Consider the following 23,523-nt stretch of genomic DNA (forward strand, 5'->3'; position numbering starts at 1 on the left):
AAAAATTGATAATAGAAATTATAAACACTAACTATATTTTTTTAATAAAAAGTAGAATAATCTAGTTTTAAAGGTTGAGAATGAATTGAGAGCTTTTAGTTCATAAGGAAGGTTGTTCCAAGTTTTAATGCTTTGATACTTTATAGATTTATGTCCGTATTTATGAGAGCAATGTTTAGAGACAGACAGGTTTAAATTACTATTGGAACGAAGGTGATAACGAGAGTTGGCACTTTTGGAAAAGAAATTGATGAAAGTTAAAGGTAGGTTATTGTGTTGGTGGTTCCAGACAAATTGGCAGTTTGAAAATTGAATATAGTCACATAGTTTTAATACTTTAGAAGTTAGATAGAGCACATTAGAATTAAATTTAATATTTTGAAAATAAATAATTTTTAAAGCCTTGTTTTGGAGGTGGGATAACCTAATAAGAGCTTGTTGATGGGACTGCCCCCATACTTGGCATGCATATATAAGATGTGAGCCGAAAATAGCATGGTATATGTTCAAAAGTGTTTCAAGATTAACATAATGGCGAACTTTGGCCAACATACCATTAGATCTACTTAGTTTCATTGCTAAGTCTTCACAGTGGGATAAAAAGGAAAGATTTGAATTAATTTTTATACCAAGATATTTAATTGAGTTAACAGGTTCAATTTTTTTGCCACTTAATCTAAAGTTCATATGTTTATAGATTTTTGTTTTATTTGATTTAAAGATAATAAGTTCAGTTTTGTTAGAGTTTAGAAAAAGTTTGTTGGAGCGAAGCCACTGAACTAGATTGGCAAGATCATGGTTAATGTGTTTGTTAATTTTTTTTAAGGATTTATTAATTAGCATTAGGTTAGTGTCATCAGCAAAGTGGTAAACAGTAGCAAACTTAATGGACGTATGAAGATCATTAATATAAAGAAGGAAAAGCAGTGGTCCCAATACTGAACCCTGTGGAACACCATTAGAACATTTTACAAGGGTAGATTTTGAGTCATTAATAGCAACAAATTGTGTTCTATTGTTTAAGTACGAAATAAACCATTTAAGGGGTACGCCTCTGATCCCATAATATTCTAATTTTTTTAACAAAATTGAATGATCTACTGTATCGAACGCTTTCTGTAAATCGACAAATACACCGCATGCAAAATATTTGTCATCGATTGCTTTTCTAATCAGTTCAGTCATTTCAATGAGAGCATGAGTTGTGGAGTGATTGGCACGAAATCCATACTGATGGGTGTAAAAACATTTAAATTTTTCAAGAAAAGCATAAAGCCTAATATGCATTGCCTTCTCAAATAGTTTACCTATATTAGAAAGCAAGGAGATGGGTCGATAATTTGTGAAATCTAGTAAAGAGCCTTTTTTAAATATTGGAATAACTTTGGCAACTTTAAAAATATCTGGGAAAATACCACTTTTAAATGAGTTATTTATAACAGTACAGAGAGGCTTTGAAATAATGTGTGGGACTAGTTTAAGGAGGAATGTAGGTACGCTATTAGGACCAAGACTTTTTTCAGTTTTGAGCTTGTTTGTAATGAGACCAGATATTTCATTTTCAGTAACAGGATTAATAAAAAACGATTTAGCATTTGGAATGTTAAGAAAGTCACTAAATACGCGTTTTGGGGGTATGGCTTTGCTAAGTAGTTTGTTATGTATAGTGCTAAAAAAATTGTTAAATATATTAGATACGGCAGTGTGATCAGTGATAAGATTTTCGTTCAATTTAAGTTTAAAAGATGTATTGTGTGTTGAAGGTCTAATATTAATTATTTCTTTTATTCCCTTCCAGGTGTTTTTAACACTATTCAGATTATTATTAAAATACGTAATATAGTATGTTTTTTTGCTAAATTTTAATAAATTGGAAATTTTGTTTCTATAAAATTTAAATTTTGTAAATAATTCATTTTTCTTATAAATATTTTTTGATTTTATAAACTTTTTATAAAGTTTGTTTTTAACTGAGATAGATTTAAGTATTCCATACGTTATCCAAGGTTTTGATTTTAGTTTAATTTGTTGGTTGGTTAGTATTTTGTAAGGAGCATGTCGGTCTAAGATTTCATCAAATGTTTTTAAAATAAAAACCATAGACTTATTAACATCATCATCTTTTTTAATAGAGAGTTCCCAGTTGATATTAGAAATTTCTTCAATAAATAAACTTTTATTAAATTTTTTGAAGCATCGTCTGTAAGTTTTTACTTTTTTGGGGTGTTTGGGTATGCCAGGAATGCAAATAAATTGTGCCATGTGGTCTGAAATTGAAATCGTAAGGTTACCTGAGTATTGATCAGTTGAATGAAAGTTTGTGAATATGTTGTCAATCAGCGTTTTAGATGTAGCCGTTATGCGTGATGGTAAAATTATAGAAGGGCTTAGTGAGTAAGAAGTTAAAGAATCAAGATATGTAGAAACAGGGTTAGATTCATTGTGACTTAATAGATCCATATTAAAATCACCCATTAGAAAGATCTTTTTTTTTTCGTTACTTAGCTTTTCAAGTAGAGGAGTTAAGTGGGAAGAAGTAAACTCATGTTGATTCATTGAGGGATGACGATAAATGCAGCCAATTATTATGTTTGATTCACAAGGTTTTTCGATTTCAACAAAAATAGACTCTAAATATTTAGATGAGTAAATCATAAGATCATTGCGAACTACGTAGTTTAAGTTTGAGCGTAAGTATAAAAGTGCTCCTCCTTTTTTAGCCTCAGTAGGACAATGCTCAATATTAAACCCGTTTATGTATATATCAGTTATATTTGTATCGTTTATATATAAATTAGATTCTGTAATACCTATTGCTAAGGGAAAATTGTTAAGAGAGCTGATAAGACTACAGAGTTCGTCAATGTGGAATGGCAGAGAAGCGATGTTAAGATGAATATATAGTTCCGAATTGGGGAGCATAGTTTTATTGAGATCAATAACGTCATAGTATTTGCAATTAACAGAACTGGGAAATTTATTTAGATCTTTAAAGATCTTTTTATGATTACTTGGAGTCTCAAAAGAGTTTAATGAACTAGTAGGTATATTCTTACATAATAATGTTGATTTAAGCTCCAAGTTGGAAATCGAGCTGAACGCCATACTCTTAGATAAACAACTATGACAATAAAAATCTGACGAGTCATTTGAAAGAAGATTATAAGAGTACGCATTAATATGAGTACACATTGCATGGACCCATGAGTTACACAGATCACATTGGATGGCTCTTTGATTATCAGTTATATTTTTATGACAAGTATTGCAGAGAGATTTGAATGCCATAATCTTTAGAAAAAATATTTTTATGTATATGCAGTATTAACTAATTAAAGTGACTAAAGTGTAAAATAGAGGTTTAAAAAATTAATGCAAAGTAAAAGACTAAATTTAATAATTTAAAACTTGGGTAACCGTTAGCGTGAGTAATCGAAAATAATTTTTAAAACAATACAAAAAAATAAGAACAATGATAGAAAAAAAGAATCACATTAAAGGTAATTAAAAGCTAACTTTTATAAAATTAAACAATCAAAATAAATTAAAATTAGACAAACCACGAACTAATGTTAAAAGTAACAATGACAACAATAAATATCGAATATAAAAAAACTAATACTATAATAATATCTAGTATATTAATAATATAAACTAATAATAATATAACTACTGTTAACTGTTACTAATAATATTATTATCAACAAAGATACTAGAACAATAACAAATAAAAATAAGTCAATAATAAATAAGTTTATAAAAATATAATATTAAAAATAAATGTAATATATTAAATAACTAGATATCAAACGAGGACTAATAATAAATACAATTAACTATGAATAAATAAAATAATGTGAGAAAATAAATAATAACATAATGACTGAAAAATAATAACTAATGAATTATAATCATGATTACAAGTTTTATCGTAAAGAAAAAAGAAAATTATCTAAAACAAAAAATAAAGAAATAATAAAAAATAAAAAATCTTCTAACACTACTTTTTCTTCTTTCTTTTTTAATTGATTATTAAATTCTTCTTATCTTTTTCTTCTTTTTATTTGTTTACTTTACTTTTCGTTCTTTTGTTTACCTTTTTTTTTCCTTCTTTTTTTTTTTTTTTTTTTCTTTTCTTATTTAAGTTTATAAAGTGTTAAAAAATTCGAAGTTCTTTTTTATTTTTTTATATATATTTTTTCTTTTCCTTTTTGAATGCTTTTTGGTGTGTGTTTGCTTCAAGTTAATTTATATGATCGTTGATAAGTTATTTGTGCTTATAAAATAAATAATTAATATTTTTATATATAGATTTTTTTTTTTTTTTTTTTTCAATATTCTTTATATTTATCTTTAATTTTCTCTTTTGCCGTTATAAAAACGCATCCGCCATTTGCGAAGACCTTGCAATATCAACGAAATAAATCGTCGTTTGACGAGTAAAACTCATTAAGTACAGTTTTATGGGTACAGTACACTATGATGCCCAAATATTAACAACATATTGCAAGAAAAAGTCACTAAGTACGTAAACCAATCCGAAATCGTAGTATTTTATCTAGAGATATTATTAATTGCTGTTTTGCAAGTTCTTACGGCAGGTAAAAGTCATGAGCGTACTTGTTGGCAATACATAACCATAAACGGGTTCGTAATGACATCTGTCAAATGTATTTTTTTTCGAGCACGCTCTTTTTAGTTACTCTTTTGTTTGTTTGATTCATTTAATTACTTAATAAATAGTATTGGGTGTGAAATAATATTATAATGAGTAATTCAAGAGGGTAATACTTAGTCGAATTGGCATTAAAAAAACAAAGACACTCCGGAACTATAAGTAATCCAGTAAGTACATAACCTAACCTTTATAATTACGTAATGTTTTCTTAATTATGTTAAGTTATTAAAACTTTACTGTTATTATATATTGTAAATATTATTTCGTGTTTCTGTACTTTATTGGTATGCTTAGATATTATCTTACTTTAGGATTTTGAAGCCACAATTCGTGCTCAAAAACATACGAATGATGTTGAGTCTGCCGGAATTAGTTAGCTACCACAATGTTACACTTTGAATACAAACCCAATTGTAAGTTTATTTTATTTTGATAACCAAGAAGCTATTAGTAGTGTAACTCACCTGACTGACAATATCTATTTTTATTGCTATTTATTTATTTCATAATAATTGATGTTGTAGGAAAACAAAACTTGTGCTCAAAAAAAAGTGAATGAGAAAGTAGTAACTAACATGGATTCAATATGTACTCATACACTTGATAAAAGAGAAGAAAGTAAAAATGCTAATGAGGTAATTTTCTTTATAATATCTTTTTAACTTGATCATGACATTACCCAGTGGACACACGACGCAATTTCAACGTTGATTTAAGGTTGATTTTTAGTCGCGACGTCACATAACCAAAAATCAACATTTTATCAACGTTGAAAATTCGTTGAAAACGATCAACTTAACACGACGTTGAATCAACGTTAATTCAACGTCTATATGATGAGTTTCACCGTTCGTTTTGCGTTTTGAGAACTCAAATACGCATGCGTGACTTTACGAGTCATTGCACAGTGGGCCAGAATGCACTTTTACTGGACAAAATTCATAACTAATTTAATATTAGAGCTATATTCACTAAAATTAGTATGAGTACTAATATGATGTCTGCGCTTTTTATGAAGGTAATATTTTTTTATTTCGTTGCTATGGATACCTTTATTTTGCTTAGCAACAACCTACTTTTGTTATCTGCAGATATTTTATAAGTGCTATATTCACTAAATTTGGCATGAGTACCAATATGAGATCACACTTCTTACAAAAGTGATAATTTTTTAAATTTAGTTGTTATGGATACTTATATTGCTTAGTTACCGGATACTTTCCTTAGTTACAAAGTGGTAAATTGATATTTGAATATCTTATCGGATTTTTGACCCACCTATATTGAATAAAAATTGAGTATTTAGGTAAATAATGTTTTAGGAATAATAAAAGCAAAAAATAGTGCAAGAAAACGTTATCAATTTTAAATTACATCAAAAAATTATAAAACAATAATATCGTTTGAAGATCGTTTAAGTAATTGTAAAACATCTGAAGGAAATGCTTTATGATTTGTTTGGTGTGATGTTGATTTACGCAATGATGAAATAACAGGATCACTGGAAACTAGGAGTCTATTGATAAGATCAGTATTTGTTGCTTTTCTGGATGTTTTTCGGCTGAAATTTTCGCGATAAGATTTAAAGTCTATATTTCTAGCCTCTTGAGCTTCCTCTGACATAAGTCTGATGGGTAATGTAAGGCTTTTAATTATGTCATGTCCATGTATCAATACTTTGTGAACTGATTGAGCCATGTAATACCATGGATAAAGGGACACATATAGTCTAAAAGTGTCAAAACAATAATCCTTGAACTTTAAGCAGTCTATTTCATATCCTGAAGAGAGCGTTACCAAGATAATGTAAAATCTGAATATAAGGTTTTGGTCAATACCCAGAATTTCAGCTGTTTGTTCATATGGTGCAAAAGCACGCCTTGAGGTATTGCCATCATTACTTGTTCCAGAACCACCACTTTTAGGGAAATCAACAACAAGTCCCATTTTGTTCATAAAATCAGTCTGAATCTTTTGTTTAGCTACAGATGCCTTTTCTTTGTGTTCTTTAGATCTTGCTTGCCACTTTCTTGTTTCTTTTTTATATGCAATGTGCAATAACATCTCAAAAAATCGAATCCATGCATGAAGACTGGAAAGACCATATTTGAACTCTCTGTTAGTATAATCTATATTAAGGATATCAAGACTATTCATATTTTTTGGAGAGACACCACACACTGAACAGCATTGGTATGAGTTATTTTTTTCAAATAATATTGTTTGAACCTTCCCATCAATCATTGTAAGTTCAATAATACAATTCACTTCAATAGAAGATCCGCAAACCTCTAATAAAATCATACCCAAGCTTTCTATCTCACTTTTAATGTACTGATCTTCTTCAATCACAGATTCCTTGGATTCCATTTTGTATGCAAATCTTATGGGTCTACAATAGGCTGTGGAGGACGACTTTTGATTTCTCCAAATTGGCACCTTTTCGTTGCTGTTGTTAAATCCAGTCAAATCCAATGGGACAAGACAAGTAATAAATAATGATTCTTCACGCTTTAAATCTCTGTTAATTTCGGGTTCTGATAAAACTTGTTTATAAATGCTTTGGCCAGTAGCACCATCAAAACCAGCCTTACACGTTAGTGTCATTGTTTTTATTGCTTTGTCGTTCAATATCAAGTGCCTTAGCACAGGTTCCTGAACTGCACAGATTCTTTGCAAAGTATGAGTCATTAAATCTTTTAAAGGAACTGAAGCTGAATAGTCCTCCACTGTTATGTTTGCAGGATAACATTTCAATTTTGCATCTCTGACATCATTGTAAGCGGGGTAGATGTTATATTCTTTCTCCAAGGCTCCGCTTCTAATCAATTGATAGGAAGCTTTTGTCAGACTTGCATCAATTATTAAAGCCAGTGCTTCTTCTGCTGAATATTTAGTTGCTTTATCTGTATTTGATATATTTAAAACATTCTTGGCAGCAATAACAACAGATTCATCTCTAAATTTTTTATTAGCAGCAAAAAATAATTCATTGGATGAATGAGATTTAATTAAACAAGATACACGCCGTTTTTTAGTTTTATTAGAACTATTATCAAATGCAACTGGTTTTCGACCACGTCTACTTGCAGTTGGTTCATTGTCTTTTTTTCTGACAATTAAATATTCATTAAGCCAGTTCACAAACTTCTTTTCAAAATTTTTCACAGTATAGTTTGCAGATTTCCACTTTTTTTTATACAAGTAAACAAATCGTTGAACAGCATGTCTAAAATCAACGTCTTTAAAATCAGCAAATTTTGGCTGAATAAATTTTAATATATCTTCAGTAATATTTTGTTTTGAAATACTAAGATTGTTTTTTTGGAGAAAATTATGAATGTCTAAGTTTAACAAAACCATATCTAAATAATTATTGTAACAAGTATTTTGTATTTAAAAGTAAAATGTTATAATATATATGCCGCCTGGACTACTAATACTTGTTAGTAATTAAGTTACTACAAGTGTTAGTAATTAAAATTAAAAGTAATTAAATTACTGTCAGTGTTAGTAATTAAATTACTAACAACTACCGAAAATATGTTGTTGCTATGTTATGCAAAGTAAGGTATCCATAGTAACCAAAAAAAGTTAACCTCATAAGAATTCTGAATCTCATTTTAATACATACCCCCAATATTGTGTATTTAGCGCAAGTAAAATATTGTTAAAACAACGTTAATGTAAAAATGAGTTGTTGCTATGCAAAATTTAATACCATAGCAACCAAGTTAAAACATACATAAAATCTGAACGGGGATTTAAGGGGACGAGCAATCAATTAAAACTCGATTGAAGCATCATATAGCTCAAATAAATATAAGACAACACATGGCAAATTGTGGTAATTATTAGTTATTGTGCGGCAAAAAATAAGTTTCTTAAGAAATTTTTCTTTTTAATCTGTGATTTTCAAAGTATAACTGAGATAACATGCTATGACAAATTTATTTCACACATTGGTTTTTCTTATCTCTAAATACTCTAGAATAACATGTACTAATTTTTTGTTTCAAAAACGTAGATGTAATTGAAATATAACACAACGTTGATGTCACCGTTAATTACTTATTTATAATTTTTATTTTTTTTTATTTTATCTCAATATTCAAATGCTTAGAGTCCTGGTAACTTGTTGAAATATGCACCCGACAGATCTAATGGTGGCGGTCGGTGCGTAAATGACGATTCGAATATTTTAATATAAAATGTATATATAAAATGTTAACATTCTATCTATTTCTTATATAAACTCCCTTAAATAATTTTTTGAACATGAAATACACTACTTTTAGCGCAAAATATTGCTTTTTTATTGTCTTATTTTATCGCAATCTAAGTCGAGACAATTTAACATGTTAACGATGACAATTTAACATGGCTGCAGCCTATTGGATATAAGTTATATCCAATAGGCTGCATAATTTTTATCAAATGACCAAAATTTAACGTTAAAATTAGGTTGTTTGAACGTTGTTTTAACGTTTTATCGACAATATATCAACCATATATTGTTGATATATTGTCGATAAGACGTTAAAACAACGTAATTTCAACGTTGAACTTTTAATTTTTATTTTATTGAAGTTGAAATATGGATGATATGTAGTCGATAAGACGTTATAACAACGTTGAAACAACGTTTTCATCGACGTTGTTTCAACATTGTGGTTTTCAACGTCGGATTTTGTTTCCAATTCCACCAAATTTCAACGTTGTTTCAACATAGCATTTCGTCGGTTTGCGACGTTGTTTCAACGTTATTTCAACGTCATTGTGCCCACTGGGTAATTACTTAAGTTTCGTTTATGAATAATTTGTACTTTTAGGTGAAAATTGACTCGCGGCGGCACGTAGACCGCAAGATTTATAACGACGAGGAAAATGATTTAAGTGAAGATTCCGATGATGACACTACCTTCCAGCTCCACGAACGAGATTAATTTGAAATTTCCAATTTTTCTGATTATATGTGTGAAGAAAAAGAATAATTGTTGACCAGACATAGAACAAGTCACCCAGAAAGGTGGAAGGAAAATATCACTAAATCGCAAAGGGCAAATTGTTTGCCATTTAGTAATAAAAAAAAGTGTTTTCCTGCCAAAGCACCAAAAACTCTTAATTGTTCAAATTGCAAGTTTAGGTTGTACAAATAATTTTTTGGAAGAGGACAGACAAGAAATCTGTAGGAAATATTGGGGGTTTTCCGATTATAATAGGCAAAAGGATTTTATAATTAAATGTGTAGCAACAGAGCTACAAAAACGTAAAAAAGTTGATGCTGATAGTAATAAGGCAACGTCATGTGTCTAAAACTTACTTTTTAGAAAACAATAATGGCAGTCATAGAGCATGTGCAAAATTTTTTTAGAAGACTTTATGCATATCAAATGGGCCTATTAATACAGCAATCCTAGGTGCCAATTTTGGTTTATTTGTGGGCATGGATAAAGGATGGTGAAATACACCTGGTAAAAAAACAAAGGAATCTATAGTAGCTTGTGTAAAAAAAGACATAGAAAGCTTCCCTGTTTTGGAATTGCATTATAAGCGAACATCTACAAAGAAATTGTATCTAGATTAGAGTTGCAACTCAAAAAAAACAGGCCTGTCTTAAAAACATGTTTTTAATGGTTTTTTTTGTTTTTTTTAGGTGTCCATTAAATTTTATATATCAATTATCCTTTAAAAAGTTACAGTGTCAGTAAACCTTCAAAATATACATGTTTTTTATTAAATGTAATGTATTTTACCCTATATAATATTTCTTACAAATTTATAGAGTTGCAACCCAAAAAAAACGGTTTTTTTCTTCTTAAAAACTGTTTTTTATAGTTTTTTTTATTTTTTATTTTGTTAGTATTTATTAAATTTAAGATATTAATAATACTTGAAACAGTTTCAGAGGCATTAAACCTTCAAAATATGAATGTTTTCTATTAAATAAAATGCATATTTAAAAAAAAACAGTATTAAATATTAAAAAAAAATTAAGTAATTTTTTTAATATATCTCAAAAAAACTATACTAGTAGCTACTACTTAATTGTAAGTATAACACTACTGAATGAATGAAATAAAAATGTTATTTTAGCAGTGTTATTTCATTCATAAAAATGAATGAAATATCACTGCATTGCAAAATACAAAAATGAACCAACAGTTATATAAAATTTACTTTAATGTTTACTCTTGTTTATTACTTTTGTAAAATTTTAATAGTTTATTTCTTTATTTTATATATTTCAATTTTAAACAGAGTTTAAAATTGAAATTTTAACTAGTTTTAATTATTGGAATTTAAAATTGAAATAGTTTGGTTTATTTTGAAGATTTAATTTTGTTTTTTATAAGTTTTTTTATCTTGGATTCATTTGAGTTTAGAAAATTTAAATCATTTTTTTCAAACGTTTATTCAAATTGCAATTAGATATCTAAAATTTTATTCATTCAAAAAGTATTCAAGTAAATAAAAATAACACAATAACTAAGTTTGCATAACTAATGAAAAAAACTTAATATTAAACAATTTTAAAAATATTGTTTATATTTATTAAAAAAAAAAAAGAAATCTAAAAAAAAAAATGCCAGGCAGAAAGAAATGTTTTGTAGCTACATTGTTCAATGAGGCACCTTTAGAATCTGAAGGTTCTAAAACTCAACAAGTTATATGCAAATTTTGCAGCTTAAAGCTATCAAAAAATGGCACTCGAATGACCGAGCACATTGCAAAATGTATGAAATGTGGAGATCAAATAAAAAACAAATATTTGAACGATATGCCTTTTTCAACAAAAGAAAGTTCAAACTGAACTAATGATGGAAGAAGATATTCCTGAAAACTTACCTATTCAATGTATCGAAAAAAAGGAAAAAATATGTTTATCATCTGCTATATTGCAAATTCCAATTGAGTCCTTCTTTCGAACCCCAAGCTGTTGTGGAAACCAAAGTAGGTCTACAATCCCTAAGTTTGTAGATTGTAAGCCAAATAAAACCAATTCAGATAAGCCTCCCTTGAAACGATTGCATTCTTCAACAAGAGTTCCATTCACACCTCAGAAAAATAAAATTGCATCCTACATTTTCTCGGACAAAATGACTAATGAACAAATAGTAAGAATTATATTTAGAATATTTAATACTTTCAAATATTTAGCAAACCTTATTTAGTACATAAGTAATTTTTGTAATAACAATTTTTGTAAATTTCATGTTTTTACAGGATGAATCGCAAATGGATTTAGCACGCGCTGTCTATGGTACTGGGTGCTCATTAAGAGTTTTTGAAAATAAACTATGGATAAACAGCTTTGCAAAATTGAGACCTGCATTTAAATTACCTAACCGTGATATGTTGTCTAATTCCCTACTTGAAAGGGTTTATAATGAAACCGTTAAAGAACTTGTGGGAACAGCTTTAAGTGTAGCAATTTTGTGTGATGGGTGGAGCAAAATCAGGCAAGGAAAATATGATTTAGAATAGTAGGACTATTTATCTACGTTCTGATTTGTGCACTAGTATAGGAGTATCCAATACCTAGATACTTTTAAACGTTATATAACAAAATTATGTAACAATGTAAGCTACACATATATAATTTAGGTGCATTCTAACTTCATGTGTATAATTCATAAATAATAAAAATCAGTAATAAAGATAGATTTTACTATTTACAGGAATGAAGGAATCATTAATTTTGTTGTAACAGTACCTCAACCTATATTTTGGACCAGCATGGAAACAGGTAGTCTTTTTAGATTAATTTTAGTTATCATGTCTTCAGAATTGTCAGATAGCAAGTTTTATTTTATATTCTCCAAAGTTGTAAAGTTTTTCAAAAATATTTAAATTTTTATAGTTTATTTTAATTATTAAACGTATAACTCTTTATTTAGGCGCAGAAAGTCATACTGGCGAATATATGGCAAATATAGTTAAAAAAATAATATGCGATGTTGGACCTATGAAAGTTCTTGGTGTTTGTACTGATAATGCAGCCAATATGAAAAAAGCATGGCAACTAATAGTTACTGAATTTCCTCACATATATCCTTATGGATGCCTGGCACATACCTTAAATTTAATTTTTACTGATGCGAGTAACTTGAAATCAATAGCAGATTCCCAAAGAAATTGCACAATGGTGGTAAAAGGGATAAAGAACTCTCAAATTTTATCAGCTTTGTTAAAACAACATCAGCAGAAATCAGAACAAATCATTCAACAATCACTAAAGCTTCCAGTAACAACTAGGTTTATTAAAAATTAATTTTATAATAAAATTAAACATAAAAACATAAAAAATAAAACATAAAAAGTATTATTATAAATTTTTAAAAATACTTAGTATGGAAATAACATTAGGCAAATAAATATTTAATTATAAATAAATATATTCTTCAGATGGGCTTCAATTATACATTGTATAAAAAATCTTCATAACAACAGATTAGCACTACGGGGATTAGCTATTGACGATGAAGCAAATTCTCTTGCTAAGCCTATTCAAAACCTATTGTTGTCAGAAGTGTTCTGGGATAAAGTGGATGGGTTTATCAGGTTATTAAAACCAATAGCCATAGCCATTGCAGCAGTTGAAGGAGATAAATTAAGTCTCTCCATTGTTGCAAAAACATTTTCAGATTTAGAAAAGTCTTTTCAGGGCAATATCCTTTGCAGTCCAATTCTAAAAAGCGAGGAAAATGCTATGATGGAAATAATTGCCAAAAGAAGGAAATTTCACATTCGAAACATTCATCTTGCTGCAAATTTAGTGGATCCACGTTACAAAGGATGTCATATCTCTAGAGATGAAATGGTGAGTATTTTCAAAACTTAATCCTCATTTAAATTAATTGAAAAAAAAGGAAATTATATTTAAAATGAATTAAGATGCCTTTTTTAAAACATCTTCTTTAGATTGATGCCATTGAAACGCTACATAAATTAGGAAAAATGGATTCTTCTATTAAAGAATGTGATGACAAAATTTTGGGTGAGATAGCTGATTATAGATCAAACGAAGGACTTTTTGCAAAACCTTTTATATGGGCTTCAGTAAAACATTCATCTCCTGTAAGTTGGTGGAAGGGAATATGTTGTTCTTGTGCTCCAATACTATAAAATATTGCAAGTAAAATTTTATTACTCCCACCAACAAGTGCTGCAGTCGAAAGATCATTTAGTAGACAATCTTGGATCCACAATCAAAAACGGAATAGATTAACAAATGACAGAGCTTCAAAATTAGTATTTATATTACATAATTTACAACTCAAAAATCTAAAATGTAATTCAGAATCATCAACAAGTCAAAGCCAAGAATTTTTTCTGGACAATGGTACTTCACAGAGTTTATAGTCAGAGGTATCAAGTGACTCTGAAGAATACGGATTTGACTTTACAATAGAAGACCTTAATGAACAAGAAAGCCAGAATACAGAGTCTTTTGTTAATTAAAAAAAAAATTTTCAAGTGATGTACTATATATTTATCATATATCATGTTACTATTATATATTGTATTACATTTATAATAAAAATAGAAATTAAATAAAAGTAAATAATTTTTTTTAATCTAAAAAAACTATAAAAAACAAAAAAAAACACAAAAAAAACATGTTTTTTTTTGCAAAAAAAACACAATTAAAAAAAAACGGTTTTTTTTGCAACTCTAATCTAGATAGTAGCTTATCTATCTGGAAGATGTATGATTTTTACCGAAAAGATTTCTGTATAGAACATAACATTACAGAACCTATCAGTGAAAAATATTATAGGTGGTTTTTCTGTAACAATTATAATTTTTCCTTTTTCAAGCCAAACAAAAGATCTATGCGCAACTTGCTCAAAATATGATCAAGCTTCTACCATCAACAAAAGAGAGTTAGAAGCAGAATATTCTCTACATTTAATAAGAAAAAGCCAATGTAATATAGCCAAGGAAAATAATAATAAGCTGAGATGCAAGGATGATGCCACATTCATTACTTGCACTTTTGACCAAGGGCTGTCGACTTGCGTAAAAAAATGTTAATTTGTTTGCAGAGGATTATGGGATGCCCGGGTAGAATAAAATTTAAAAAACAAATTAAAAACGAATATATATATATATAAAGTTATATAAAGCAACAAATGCTATTAGTAATGAAATATTTCTAAATACTTTATTGGTTTTTTAATCAAATTTTGGACTCGATTTGTTAAATTACATTTTTGACTTAAAATATGAACCCACTTAAATCTGGTTGCTATAAAAAAATATAAAACAACTCTGAAAACTAGAAAAATCAGAAATATATATATATATATATATATATATATATATATAATATATATATATATATACATATATATATATATATATATATAATTGTTATTATTATACAATTGAAATTATTTGTGTAGCAAACGTTCCATCTTTTTATAGTTTTTTTTATTGCGTGGAGAAAGATCTCGGTTATACAGTTTAATAAAATAAAATATTCGTGATATGACGAATATATGGACTATTTTTTTTTGTAGGTAAAAAGCATGTTCGAAGTGATATTTGAATAAAAACTCAAAAGAACATATTTCCATTATTTTGGAAGATAATCTAAAAGCCAGGTTTTCCATATCAAGCCACTTTTCAATATATTCTATGAAAACTACTTCCATATTAGAAATCAAAGAAACTAATGAATTTGGATAACAATTTTGGATGTTTGTTTGTTTATTGGTCTCCATACCATTCTTACCAGCTATTGTAAAATCAATCGATTCACTGCAAAGTACTACCTTACAATGTTGACACAGAGAGATTCTTTTTATTAACAAGTTAGAGAAATATGTATGTGATTGTTCAATAGATTGTTTTATAAGGATAGCAACAGGAAATCTGTTTAAAAGAACATTATTTTTTGTATTATTATCAAAAAATAGACAATCTTTTTTAGTTAGTATTTTTTGTGAATTTTCAAATAAGGAATTTAGATCCAATGCCACACTAAAATCTGTTTCTGCCAGACAGTTGCTATTAGACTTACTAGTTTCTACTGACAACAGCAAAAGGGCATTCTGGTAAGCTGCTCGAAATTGTCTTACAGTCAGTCTGTCAGTCGGTTCCACCCTCCTTTACTCCGTATAGTTCCAAAAAAACTTTCTAAGCAATCTTGGTTGAAGCGAGATGTGCAAACAAAAGGAAATCCTTCCAAGAGAAGCTCCTGGCACAATTCTAGTATACTGTTAATTGTAACATTTAACCCCCAATGACTAGCTATCTTGGATTGGGATTGTACATCACAAAACTTCCATTTCTTAATCCAAGTTTGGAGTTCTTTTAACAATGTAATGTTATTTCCATTAGTTGTTATAGCACAACAAGCAGGTTTATCACCCTGAAGCTTTCTTGAATTTAACAGATCAAAAAGAATATCCATTTTTTCAACAAATTGGGCAGTCACTCTTACAGTTGACGGTAATATATTTGCAGTGACACACAAAGACAATGCGGTGGCAACCTGATGACTTAATACTTGTGTTGCTAGATTAACTCTCATTTTTAGAAATGCTCCAGGATCGAGATGTTTGTCAGTCAATTTTACCATCAATATTAATGTTATGTCGCATAAGATTATTGCGAACACTTTTAATTAGATGAGGGGGATCAAAGATAATATGAATTCTATTCTTTAAAGACGGGTGTTGAATATAAGATTTTATTTTTGAAAAACCAAGAATTTTAAGTGCTGCAATATTAGTTGATCCTTGATCACACACAATACACCGAACTAACAATCCACAGTCCTGAACTTTTGATATAGCTTCTTGAATAAACTTAATAAGATTAACTGTTGAAACAGTTGAGTTACTGAAAAAATATGCAATTGGTTGTTTCCATTTAGTGGCAATACCTCTGATAATAAAAACTAGAGCTTGATTCAGTGGTTTCTTGTTCTTTATTCCAAAAACAACATCTACACTTTTATCATAATCTAAGGGTTGTTTAAGTGCCATCTCATCCAATACTAAACTGCAATTACGATCTTGTTGATTCATGTTATTAACACGAAGTTTTAGTAAAGTAAACAACTTTTGTGAGAATCCAGTTGGCATATCGCCATAAGCTCTTGTTAGAAACAATTTCAATGTGTTGCGACTTGGTAAAGAAAATATATTACTTAACATTTTATAAGTTTGTGGACTATGAAAAATAACTCGTAGTCCAAGTAATTTATCTGATATTGTCCAACGATTTCCTTTTTTATGGCGGTAACTCATTTTTATTTGACTTGTAAAAAATTTTTGTTGATCATCTGAAAGAAAGTTTTTAGATAAATCTAAAATATGATTAATTAAGTTATTGCAACTTTTATGCTTTTTTTTCTCTAATAGTTTTATTTTTTTTCGTAGCCTGCATATTGTAACACGAGATGTACGCAATGAATTTAAGACTTTTCTGTACTTTTTTATATTTACAGTTTCTATATTGGCTTGAGTATTTTCAACTTTACTATCATTATTTTCATTTTGTATTTTTTTAACATTAAAAAATGTAGGGATTGCATTATAAAGCAGACGTTTTCCTCCATTGTTTGTAAAATAGTACATTAAACTTTCAAAATGGTTACTACACAAACGATATTCTTTGTTCAAAACTTCAACAGACTTTCTATCTAGATCTCCTCTTCTACAATTTATAACCCATTTCTTGCACCTTTAAAAATAAGAATAACATATACTTTTCGTTGCATACTAATTGAATTACAATTACATTACATAAATTAATCAGTAAAATAACTCGATAAAATGAAAACAAAAACTTATTCTAAAAGAAAACAAATACACATAACTTATGTGTATTTGTTCAAACTTATGTCATAAGTTTGAAAAGTTGCACAATAGCCTACTTTAATTTTGTGTTACAAAAATGATGTGTTAAATTAAAAAAAATATATATATATATATATATTAAGTACTAAATTATATAAATTAAGTACTTAAATCATAATGCTTAGTTAGCCATTCCAGACGATTTTTTTATAATCTAAAAAAACATATATAATTTATATCATCGTATAGAGCTTGACCTGACTTAAAAAATGAGGGGTCATTCGACCTTTGAAGTTAAGCGGATCCAAAGTTATTGAATTTTTTGTAGTGCAAAAATTGATGATTTTTTGACGAAAGGTATAGGGCTTAAGTATGGAAAATTTGCAGTGTTATGGCACCGAAAAAGAGAGTATTTTTGGATCATATTGACTTTTGAATAACTTTTGAACCGTTATTACATTTGACTTGAAATTTTCCATAATGATTCAACAACTATAAGAAAAGAAAATACAAAAAAAAAATTTTTTAAATTCTGTCGGGATTGCCCAGAACTGTCTATTTTACAGACTGAGGGTTTTTACTTATTTACTTAGTTTTGGTGTCATATTAACTCTTGAATAACTCTTGAACCGTTATTACATTTGACTTAAAATTTTCCATAATGATTCACCAACTATAAGAAAATAAAATACCAAAATATTTTTATTTAATTCAGTCGGGATTGTCCAGATTTGTCTATTTTACAGACTGAGGGTTTTTACTTATTTACTTAGTTTTGGTGTCATATTAACTCTTGAATAACTCTTGAACCGTTATTACATTTGACTTTAAATTTTCAATTGTGATCCAACAACTATAAGAAAATAAAATACCCCAAAATTTTTTTGTTCAACTGACGAGATTTACCAGAATCATCTATTTTACAGACTGAGGGTTTTCACTTATTTACTTAGTTTTAGAAAATAAAATTTGGGGTTATATTATAATAACACTATACAAATGTGCATAAAGGAACCATGAAATCCAAATAGTACATCATTTTGAAATCATTGTATAATTTACAGACCGGTCAGTAAATTACTGCAAAAGGGCTACACAAACCAACTGGGCACTTTGAATATATTTGATATTTTTCAACCGTTATTAAATTTGATTCGTTATTTTTTATAATGGTCCCATTTTTATTCATCTGACAAGATTAACCAGAATCATCTATTTTACAGACTGATGGTTTTCACTTATTTACTTAGTTTTGGAAAATAAAATTTGGGGTTTTATTATAATTACACCATACAAATATGCATAAAGGAATCATGGAATCCAAATCATACATCATTTTGAAATTATTGTATAATTTACAGACTGGTCAGTAAATTACTACAAAAGGGCATTAAAATCTGTCGAAATTATTCAGAATAACCTATTTAACAAACAGAAGTTTCTTCAATAAAGTTAAAATTTAATTTTTAATGAAAATAACTTACAGCAAACGAACTTTCTGAAATTTGGAGTACTTACAACTGCAATAGGCAGGTATAACAGCAGAAATTATATCTAAAAATGTAAAAATATTATTATTAGAAACACAGATACACAATAACGTGTTAAAAATATTTTGTTAATTCATTTTAAAAATATATAAATTTAAAACATTTAAAACTAAATAAGTATAAAATAAGAAACTTACTCTTTAAGATTGCTTATGTGAACCTATGAAAACGCCTAAGATAAAAAAAAATGAAAATAACATAGAAAAATGTTTTTATTCTAAAACTTATTTCTTGGCTTTTAGTGAATGATTGGAAGTAGCAAGTTTCAGTAACGAAACAAACTAATAATCATTTTTAACAATAGACACCATCGAGAAGGTAAGCCAAGTTGTCTATCAACACAAAACATCACAACAATAACATCACAATCACAAAACACACAGACCCTGTGGCACTAAACGCTCCTAAGTCACACTTGTGTCACTAAGTAATGGGTTAACTTTTAACCAAAACTAGTGATCATCCTGAAAAGCTTAAAGGTGGCTCTATTTGCAGATGACATAAGAAACAAATGGATTTCAATCATCTTGTTTAAGAACTGACTTGCTAACTGTTGTAATAGAATGGTACTACATAGCATTACATAGAGGTGGTTAGGCAAATTCTACTGCTCTGGATATCAAAGGCTTTCGGTAAAGTCTGGCATGATGGACTTACCCATCTTTTTGCAATTTTTTAAGTTGTCTGTTAATTGTTATCTAGCTATATATGCAGTAGTGGCGTCGCGGTAAAACGCTTGCTTCATAAGCGAGAGGTTCCGAGTTCGATCCCTACCACATCCCTGGTAGTACCACGCTCAACTAGTTTCTCCGAGCAGCGGCCTTGTTCTTCAAGGTTCGTGTTTCGGAGTTATAGAGTTGAGAGAGGGTTACAACCACTATTAAGTAGCCTCCTCATCTGTAGTGGCCTTCTTGGCCTTGAGGAGGTGAATAACAAAAAAAAAAAAAAAAAAATATATATATATATATATAAACTTTATCTAGGCTCTTCCAGTAACTTCCAACTTTAAAAGTAGTTACCTTCTGATGCTTGCTCTACCCCTACTTCTATCCACAATAGTAAAATTGTTCCCAATCAAATTACTGTTTTTGTACCTTCTGATTTAATTTTGAAAATTGCTAATGATGACTTTTCATGCTGTTACCCCAACTTCTATTGCATACATCCCTTAAGGAAATGGTTCTAAAAACTTTCTTATTAAAACGCAATTTAATCAAGAGAATCTTCCAGTTTCTAATTTGGATACTACCTATATTACCTGGTGATTTCACCTATCAAATAAAGACATTTTAATTTGTAACTTGTAATTGAGGTTTTTGAAGAAGGTAGATATATCTAATGGTCTTATAATTATAAGCAAGGGTTTTGAGTCTTTAATTAACAAACACTTATGCTCTCCTCTTGAATCTAATAACTTACTTTCTGATCATCACTATGGATTTCAATCGCCTCATTTTACAGCTGATACTACCATTTATTCCAGCCTTGATAAGAACGCAACACTCTCTGATTGCTTGAAGAGGGCATTTGAGCTTAAAAAGGATCTCACTTCTGCTACAGCATTAGGCTCACAGTGGCTGGTGAACTTTAACTCAAAGAAAACTTAATTTTTTTCAGCTAATCGTTATCGCCATAATCTAGATCTTCCTATACTTATTAACAGTAATGTACTCCATGAGTCATCTACCCTTCGTCTTCTAGGATTAGCTCTTACTTCCTATCTTTCTTGGAAACTGTATATCAAATCCATTGCAAAATTAGCATCTGCTAAGGTTGCATCTCTTTATCGAGCTCAACACTTTCTTACTCCGGATTTTATTCTTTATCTCTATAAATCTCAAATCCTTCCTAGTATGGAATACTGTTGCCCCATCTGGGGCGGATCTTCCAATAATGCCTTTTCTCTTTTAGTCAAGGTTCAAAAATGCATTGTAAACAGTTGGACCTGCTCTTGCAGCCAACCTCCAACAATTATCACATCGTCGTAATGTTGCTTCTCTTTCTCTTTTCTACAAATACTATAATGGGCACTGCTCTAAAGAGCTAGCGTCTCTTGTGCCATCTACTGAAATTCATTCTCGTGTTACTCGTCATTCAATTAAGTCTTATCCTTTTATTGTGACTGAAATTGTGATAAAGTTGCAAAGACAAATAAATTTCAAAAAAAAAAAAAATCAAAAAGAAAAGAGAAATGTTGTTAACAAAACCTCAGATTAGAGGGTGACACAGGTTTATTAACAAAAATTAAAAATAAAAATAATTATAGAATACCAAGCCATGCCGCTGTATCCAACCATTGTCGCACTGTCATAGTGTTGCTTCTCTTACTCTTTTCTACAAATACTATAAAGGGTGATGTTTTAAGGAGCTAGTGTCTCTTATGCCATCTGCTAAAATTCATTCTTTTATTACTTATCATTCAATTAGGTCTCATCCTTTTACTGTGACTGTCCCTAAGTGCTACAGAAATTCTTATTTGTGTGAGTAATCATTCAGCATCATTTTACTGTATATGTTCCTTCATGGTCTAAAAACTTTTTTTCTCTTTAACAAAACATAAATATACATATAATGACTTACGCGTGCATGAATGGTGTGCCAGAGAACACAGACATACATACAATTCCAACAGAACATAAACATACATATAATGACTTACAGGTACATAAACAGAAACTTACATATATTGACTTACGGGTGCGTCAACACCGCTCCAGAGGTCCAACAGAACACAAACATACACATAATGACTAACCGGTACATAAACACATACATACATATATTGACTTACGGGTGCGCCAACACCACTCCAGAGGTCCAACAGAACACAAACATACGCATAATGACTGATGGGTACATAAACACAAACATACATATATTGACTTACGGGTGCGTCAACACCGCTCCAGAGGTCCAACAGAACACAAACATACACATAATGACTAACCGGTACATAAACACAAACATACATATAGTGACTTACGGGTGCGTCAACACCGCTCCAGAGGTCCAACAGAACACAAACATACGCATAATGACTGATGGGTACATAAACACAAACATACATATATTGACTTACGGGTGCGTCAACACCGCTCCAGAGGTCCAACAGAACACAAACATACACATAATGACTAACCGGTACATAAACACAAACATACATATAGTGACTTACGGTGCGTCAACACCGCTCCAGAGGTCCAACAGAACACAAACATACACATAATGACTAACCGGTACATAAACACAAACATACATATAGTGACTTACGGGTGCGTCAACACCGCTCCAGAGGTCCAACAGAACACAAACATACGCATAATGACTGATGGGTACATAAACACAAACATACATATATTGACATACGGGTACGTCAACACCGCTCCAGAGGTCCAACAGAACACAAACATACACAAAATTACTGACGGGTACATAAACACAAACATACATATAATGACTGACGAGTACATAAACACAAACATACATATAATGACTTACGGGTGCGTAAACACAAACATACAAATAATTACTAATCAGTAGATCAACACCGCTGTAAAGGTGAACAGAAGACAGGTATTCATATTATGATTTGTAGATGCACCTACAAAAATATACATATAATGACTCACAAATACCTAAACACAAGGATAGATATATTAATGGTACATCAGCGCAAAAATAGAAAACATAACTTACCAGTATGTTGTCATGGCTGCAGAGGTCCAACAGAAATCAAATATACATATAAAGAATTGTGACTAACCGGTACATAAACACATACATACATATATTGACTTACGGGTGCGCCAACACCACTCCAGAGGTCCAACAGAACACAAACATACGCATAATGACTGATGGGTACATAAACACAAACATACATATATTGACTTACGGGTGCGTCAACACCGCTCCAGAGGTCCAACAGAACACAAACATACACATAATGACTAACCGGTACATAAACACAAACATACATATAGTGACTTACGGGTGCGTCAACACCGCTCCAGAGGTCCAACAGAACACAAACATACGCATAATGACTGATGGGTACATAAACACAAACATACATATATTGACTTACGGGTGCGTCAACACCGCTCCAGAGGTCCAACAGAACACAAACATACACATAATGACTAACCGGTACATAAACACAAACATACATATAGTGACTTACGGTGCGTCAACACCGCTCCAGAGGTCCAACAGAACACAAACATACACATAATGACTAACCGGTACATAAACACAAACATACATATAGTGACTTACGGGTGCGTCAACACCGCTCCAGAGGTCCAACAGAACACAAACATACGCATAATGACTGATGGGTACATAAACACAAACATACATATATTGACATACGGGTGCGTCAACACCGCTCCAGAGGTCCAACAGAACACAAACATACACAAAATTACTGACGGGTACATAAACACAAACATACATATAATGACTGACGAGTACA

The 23,523-nt window shown here is 29.8% G+C and overlaps 3 protein-coding genes and 1 long non-coding RNA gene across 5 annotated transcripts in view; 3 read left to right on the plus strand and 1 right to left on the minus strand.

Moving 5' to 3' along the window:
- LOC100206706 (protein PF3D7_1417600) overlaps window positions 1-4,279 on the minus strand; it is a 53,610-nt gene extending 49,331 nt beyond the window's left edge. For both annotated transcript variants that reach the window (XM_065800296.1, XM_065800295.1), the window contains exon 1: window positions 4,000-4,279. The gene's annotated coding sequence lies outside the window, so the exon portion shown is untranslated. The remainder of the gene's footprint in view (window positions 1-3,999) is intronic.
- Window positions 4,280-4,332: 53 nt separating this feature from the next.
- LOC136081906 (uncharacterized) lies at window positions 4,333-9,646 on the plus strand. The gene is made up of 4 exons (XR_010639239.1): window positions 4,333-4,845; window positions 4,990-5,091; window positions 5,203-5,313; window positions 9,511-9,646. It is a non-coding gene; the product is annotated as an uncharacterized LOC136081906 (long non-coding RNA).
- A 669-nt stretch (window positions 9,647-10,315) lies between these two features.
- On the plus strand, window positions 10,316-12,301 carry LOC136081904 (uncharacterized). Its single transcript, XM_065800297.1, has 2 exons — window positions 10,316-11,796; window positions 11,906-12,301. The coding sequence occupies exons 1-2, from the start codon at window positions 11,497-11,499 to the stop codon at window positions 12,164-12,166; spliced, it is 561 nt and encodes a 186-aa protein (XP_065656369.1). The 5' UTR covers window positions 10,316-11,496; the 3' UTR covers window positions 12,167-12,301.
- Window positions 12,302-13,093: 792 nt separating this feature from the next.
- LOC136081905 (uncharacterized) lies at window positions 13,094-13,951 on the plus strand. Its single transcript, XM_065800298.1, has 2 exons — window positions 13,094-13,502; window positions 13,604-13,951. The coding sequence occupies exons 1-2, from the start codon at window positions 13,392-13,394 to the stop codon at window positions 13,805-13,807; spliced, it is 315 nt and encodes a 104-aa protein (XP_065656370.1). The 5' UTR covers window positions 13,094-13,391; the 3' UTR covers window positions 13,808-13,951.
- Window positions 13,952-23,523: the final 9,572 nt, after the last annotated feature.

The sequence above is a fragment of the Hydra vulgaris genome, chromosome 06, assembly GCF_038396675.1.
Source record: "Hydra vulgaris chromosome 06, alternate assembly HydraT2T_AEP".
Classification (NCBI taxonomy): Eukaryota; Metazoa; Cnidaria; class Hydrozoa; order Anthoathecata; family Hydridae; genus Hydra; species Hydra vulgaris.

Bases quoted from the DNA above. Each gene is read 5' to 3' on its own strand.
- LOC136081904 (XM_065800297.1), top strand. From the start codon at position 11,497: ATGATGGAAGAAGATATTCCTGAAAACTTACCTATTCAATGTATCGAA. The intron at 11,797-11,905 runs GTAAGAATTATA...ATGTTTTTACAG, and splicing joins AAATGACTAATGAACAAATA to GATGAATCGCAAATGGATTT.
- LOC136081905 (XM_065800298.1), top strand. From the start codon at position 13,392: ATGATGGAAATAATTGCCAAAAGAAGGAAATTTCACATTCGAAACATT. The intron at 13,503-13,603 runs GTGAGTATTTTC...CATCTTCTTTAG, and splicing joins ATATCTCTAGAGATGAAATG to ATTGATGCCATTGAAACGCT.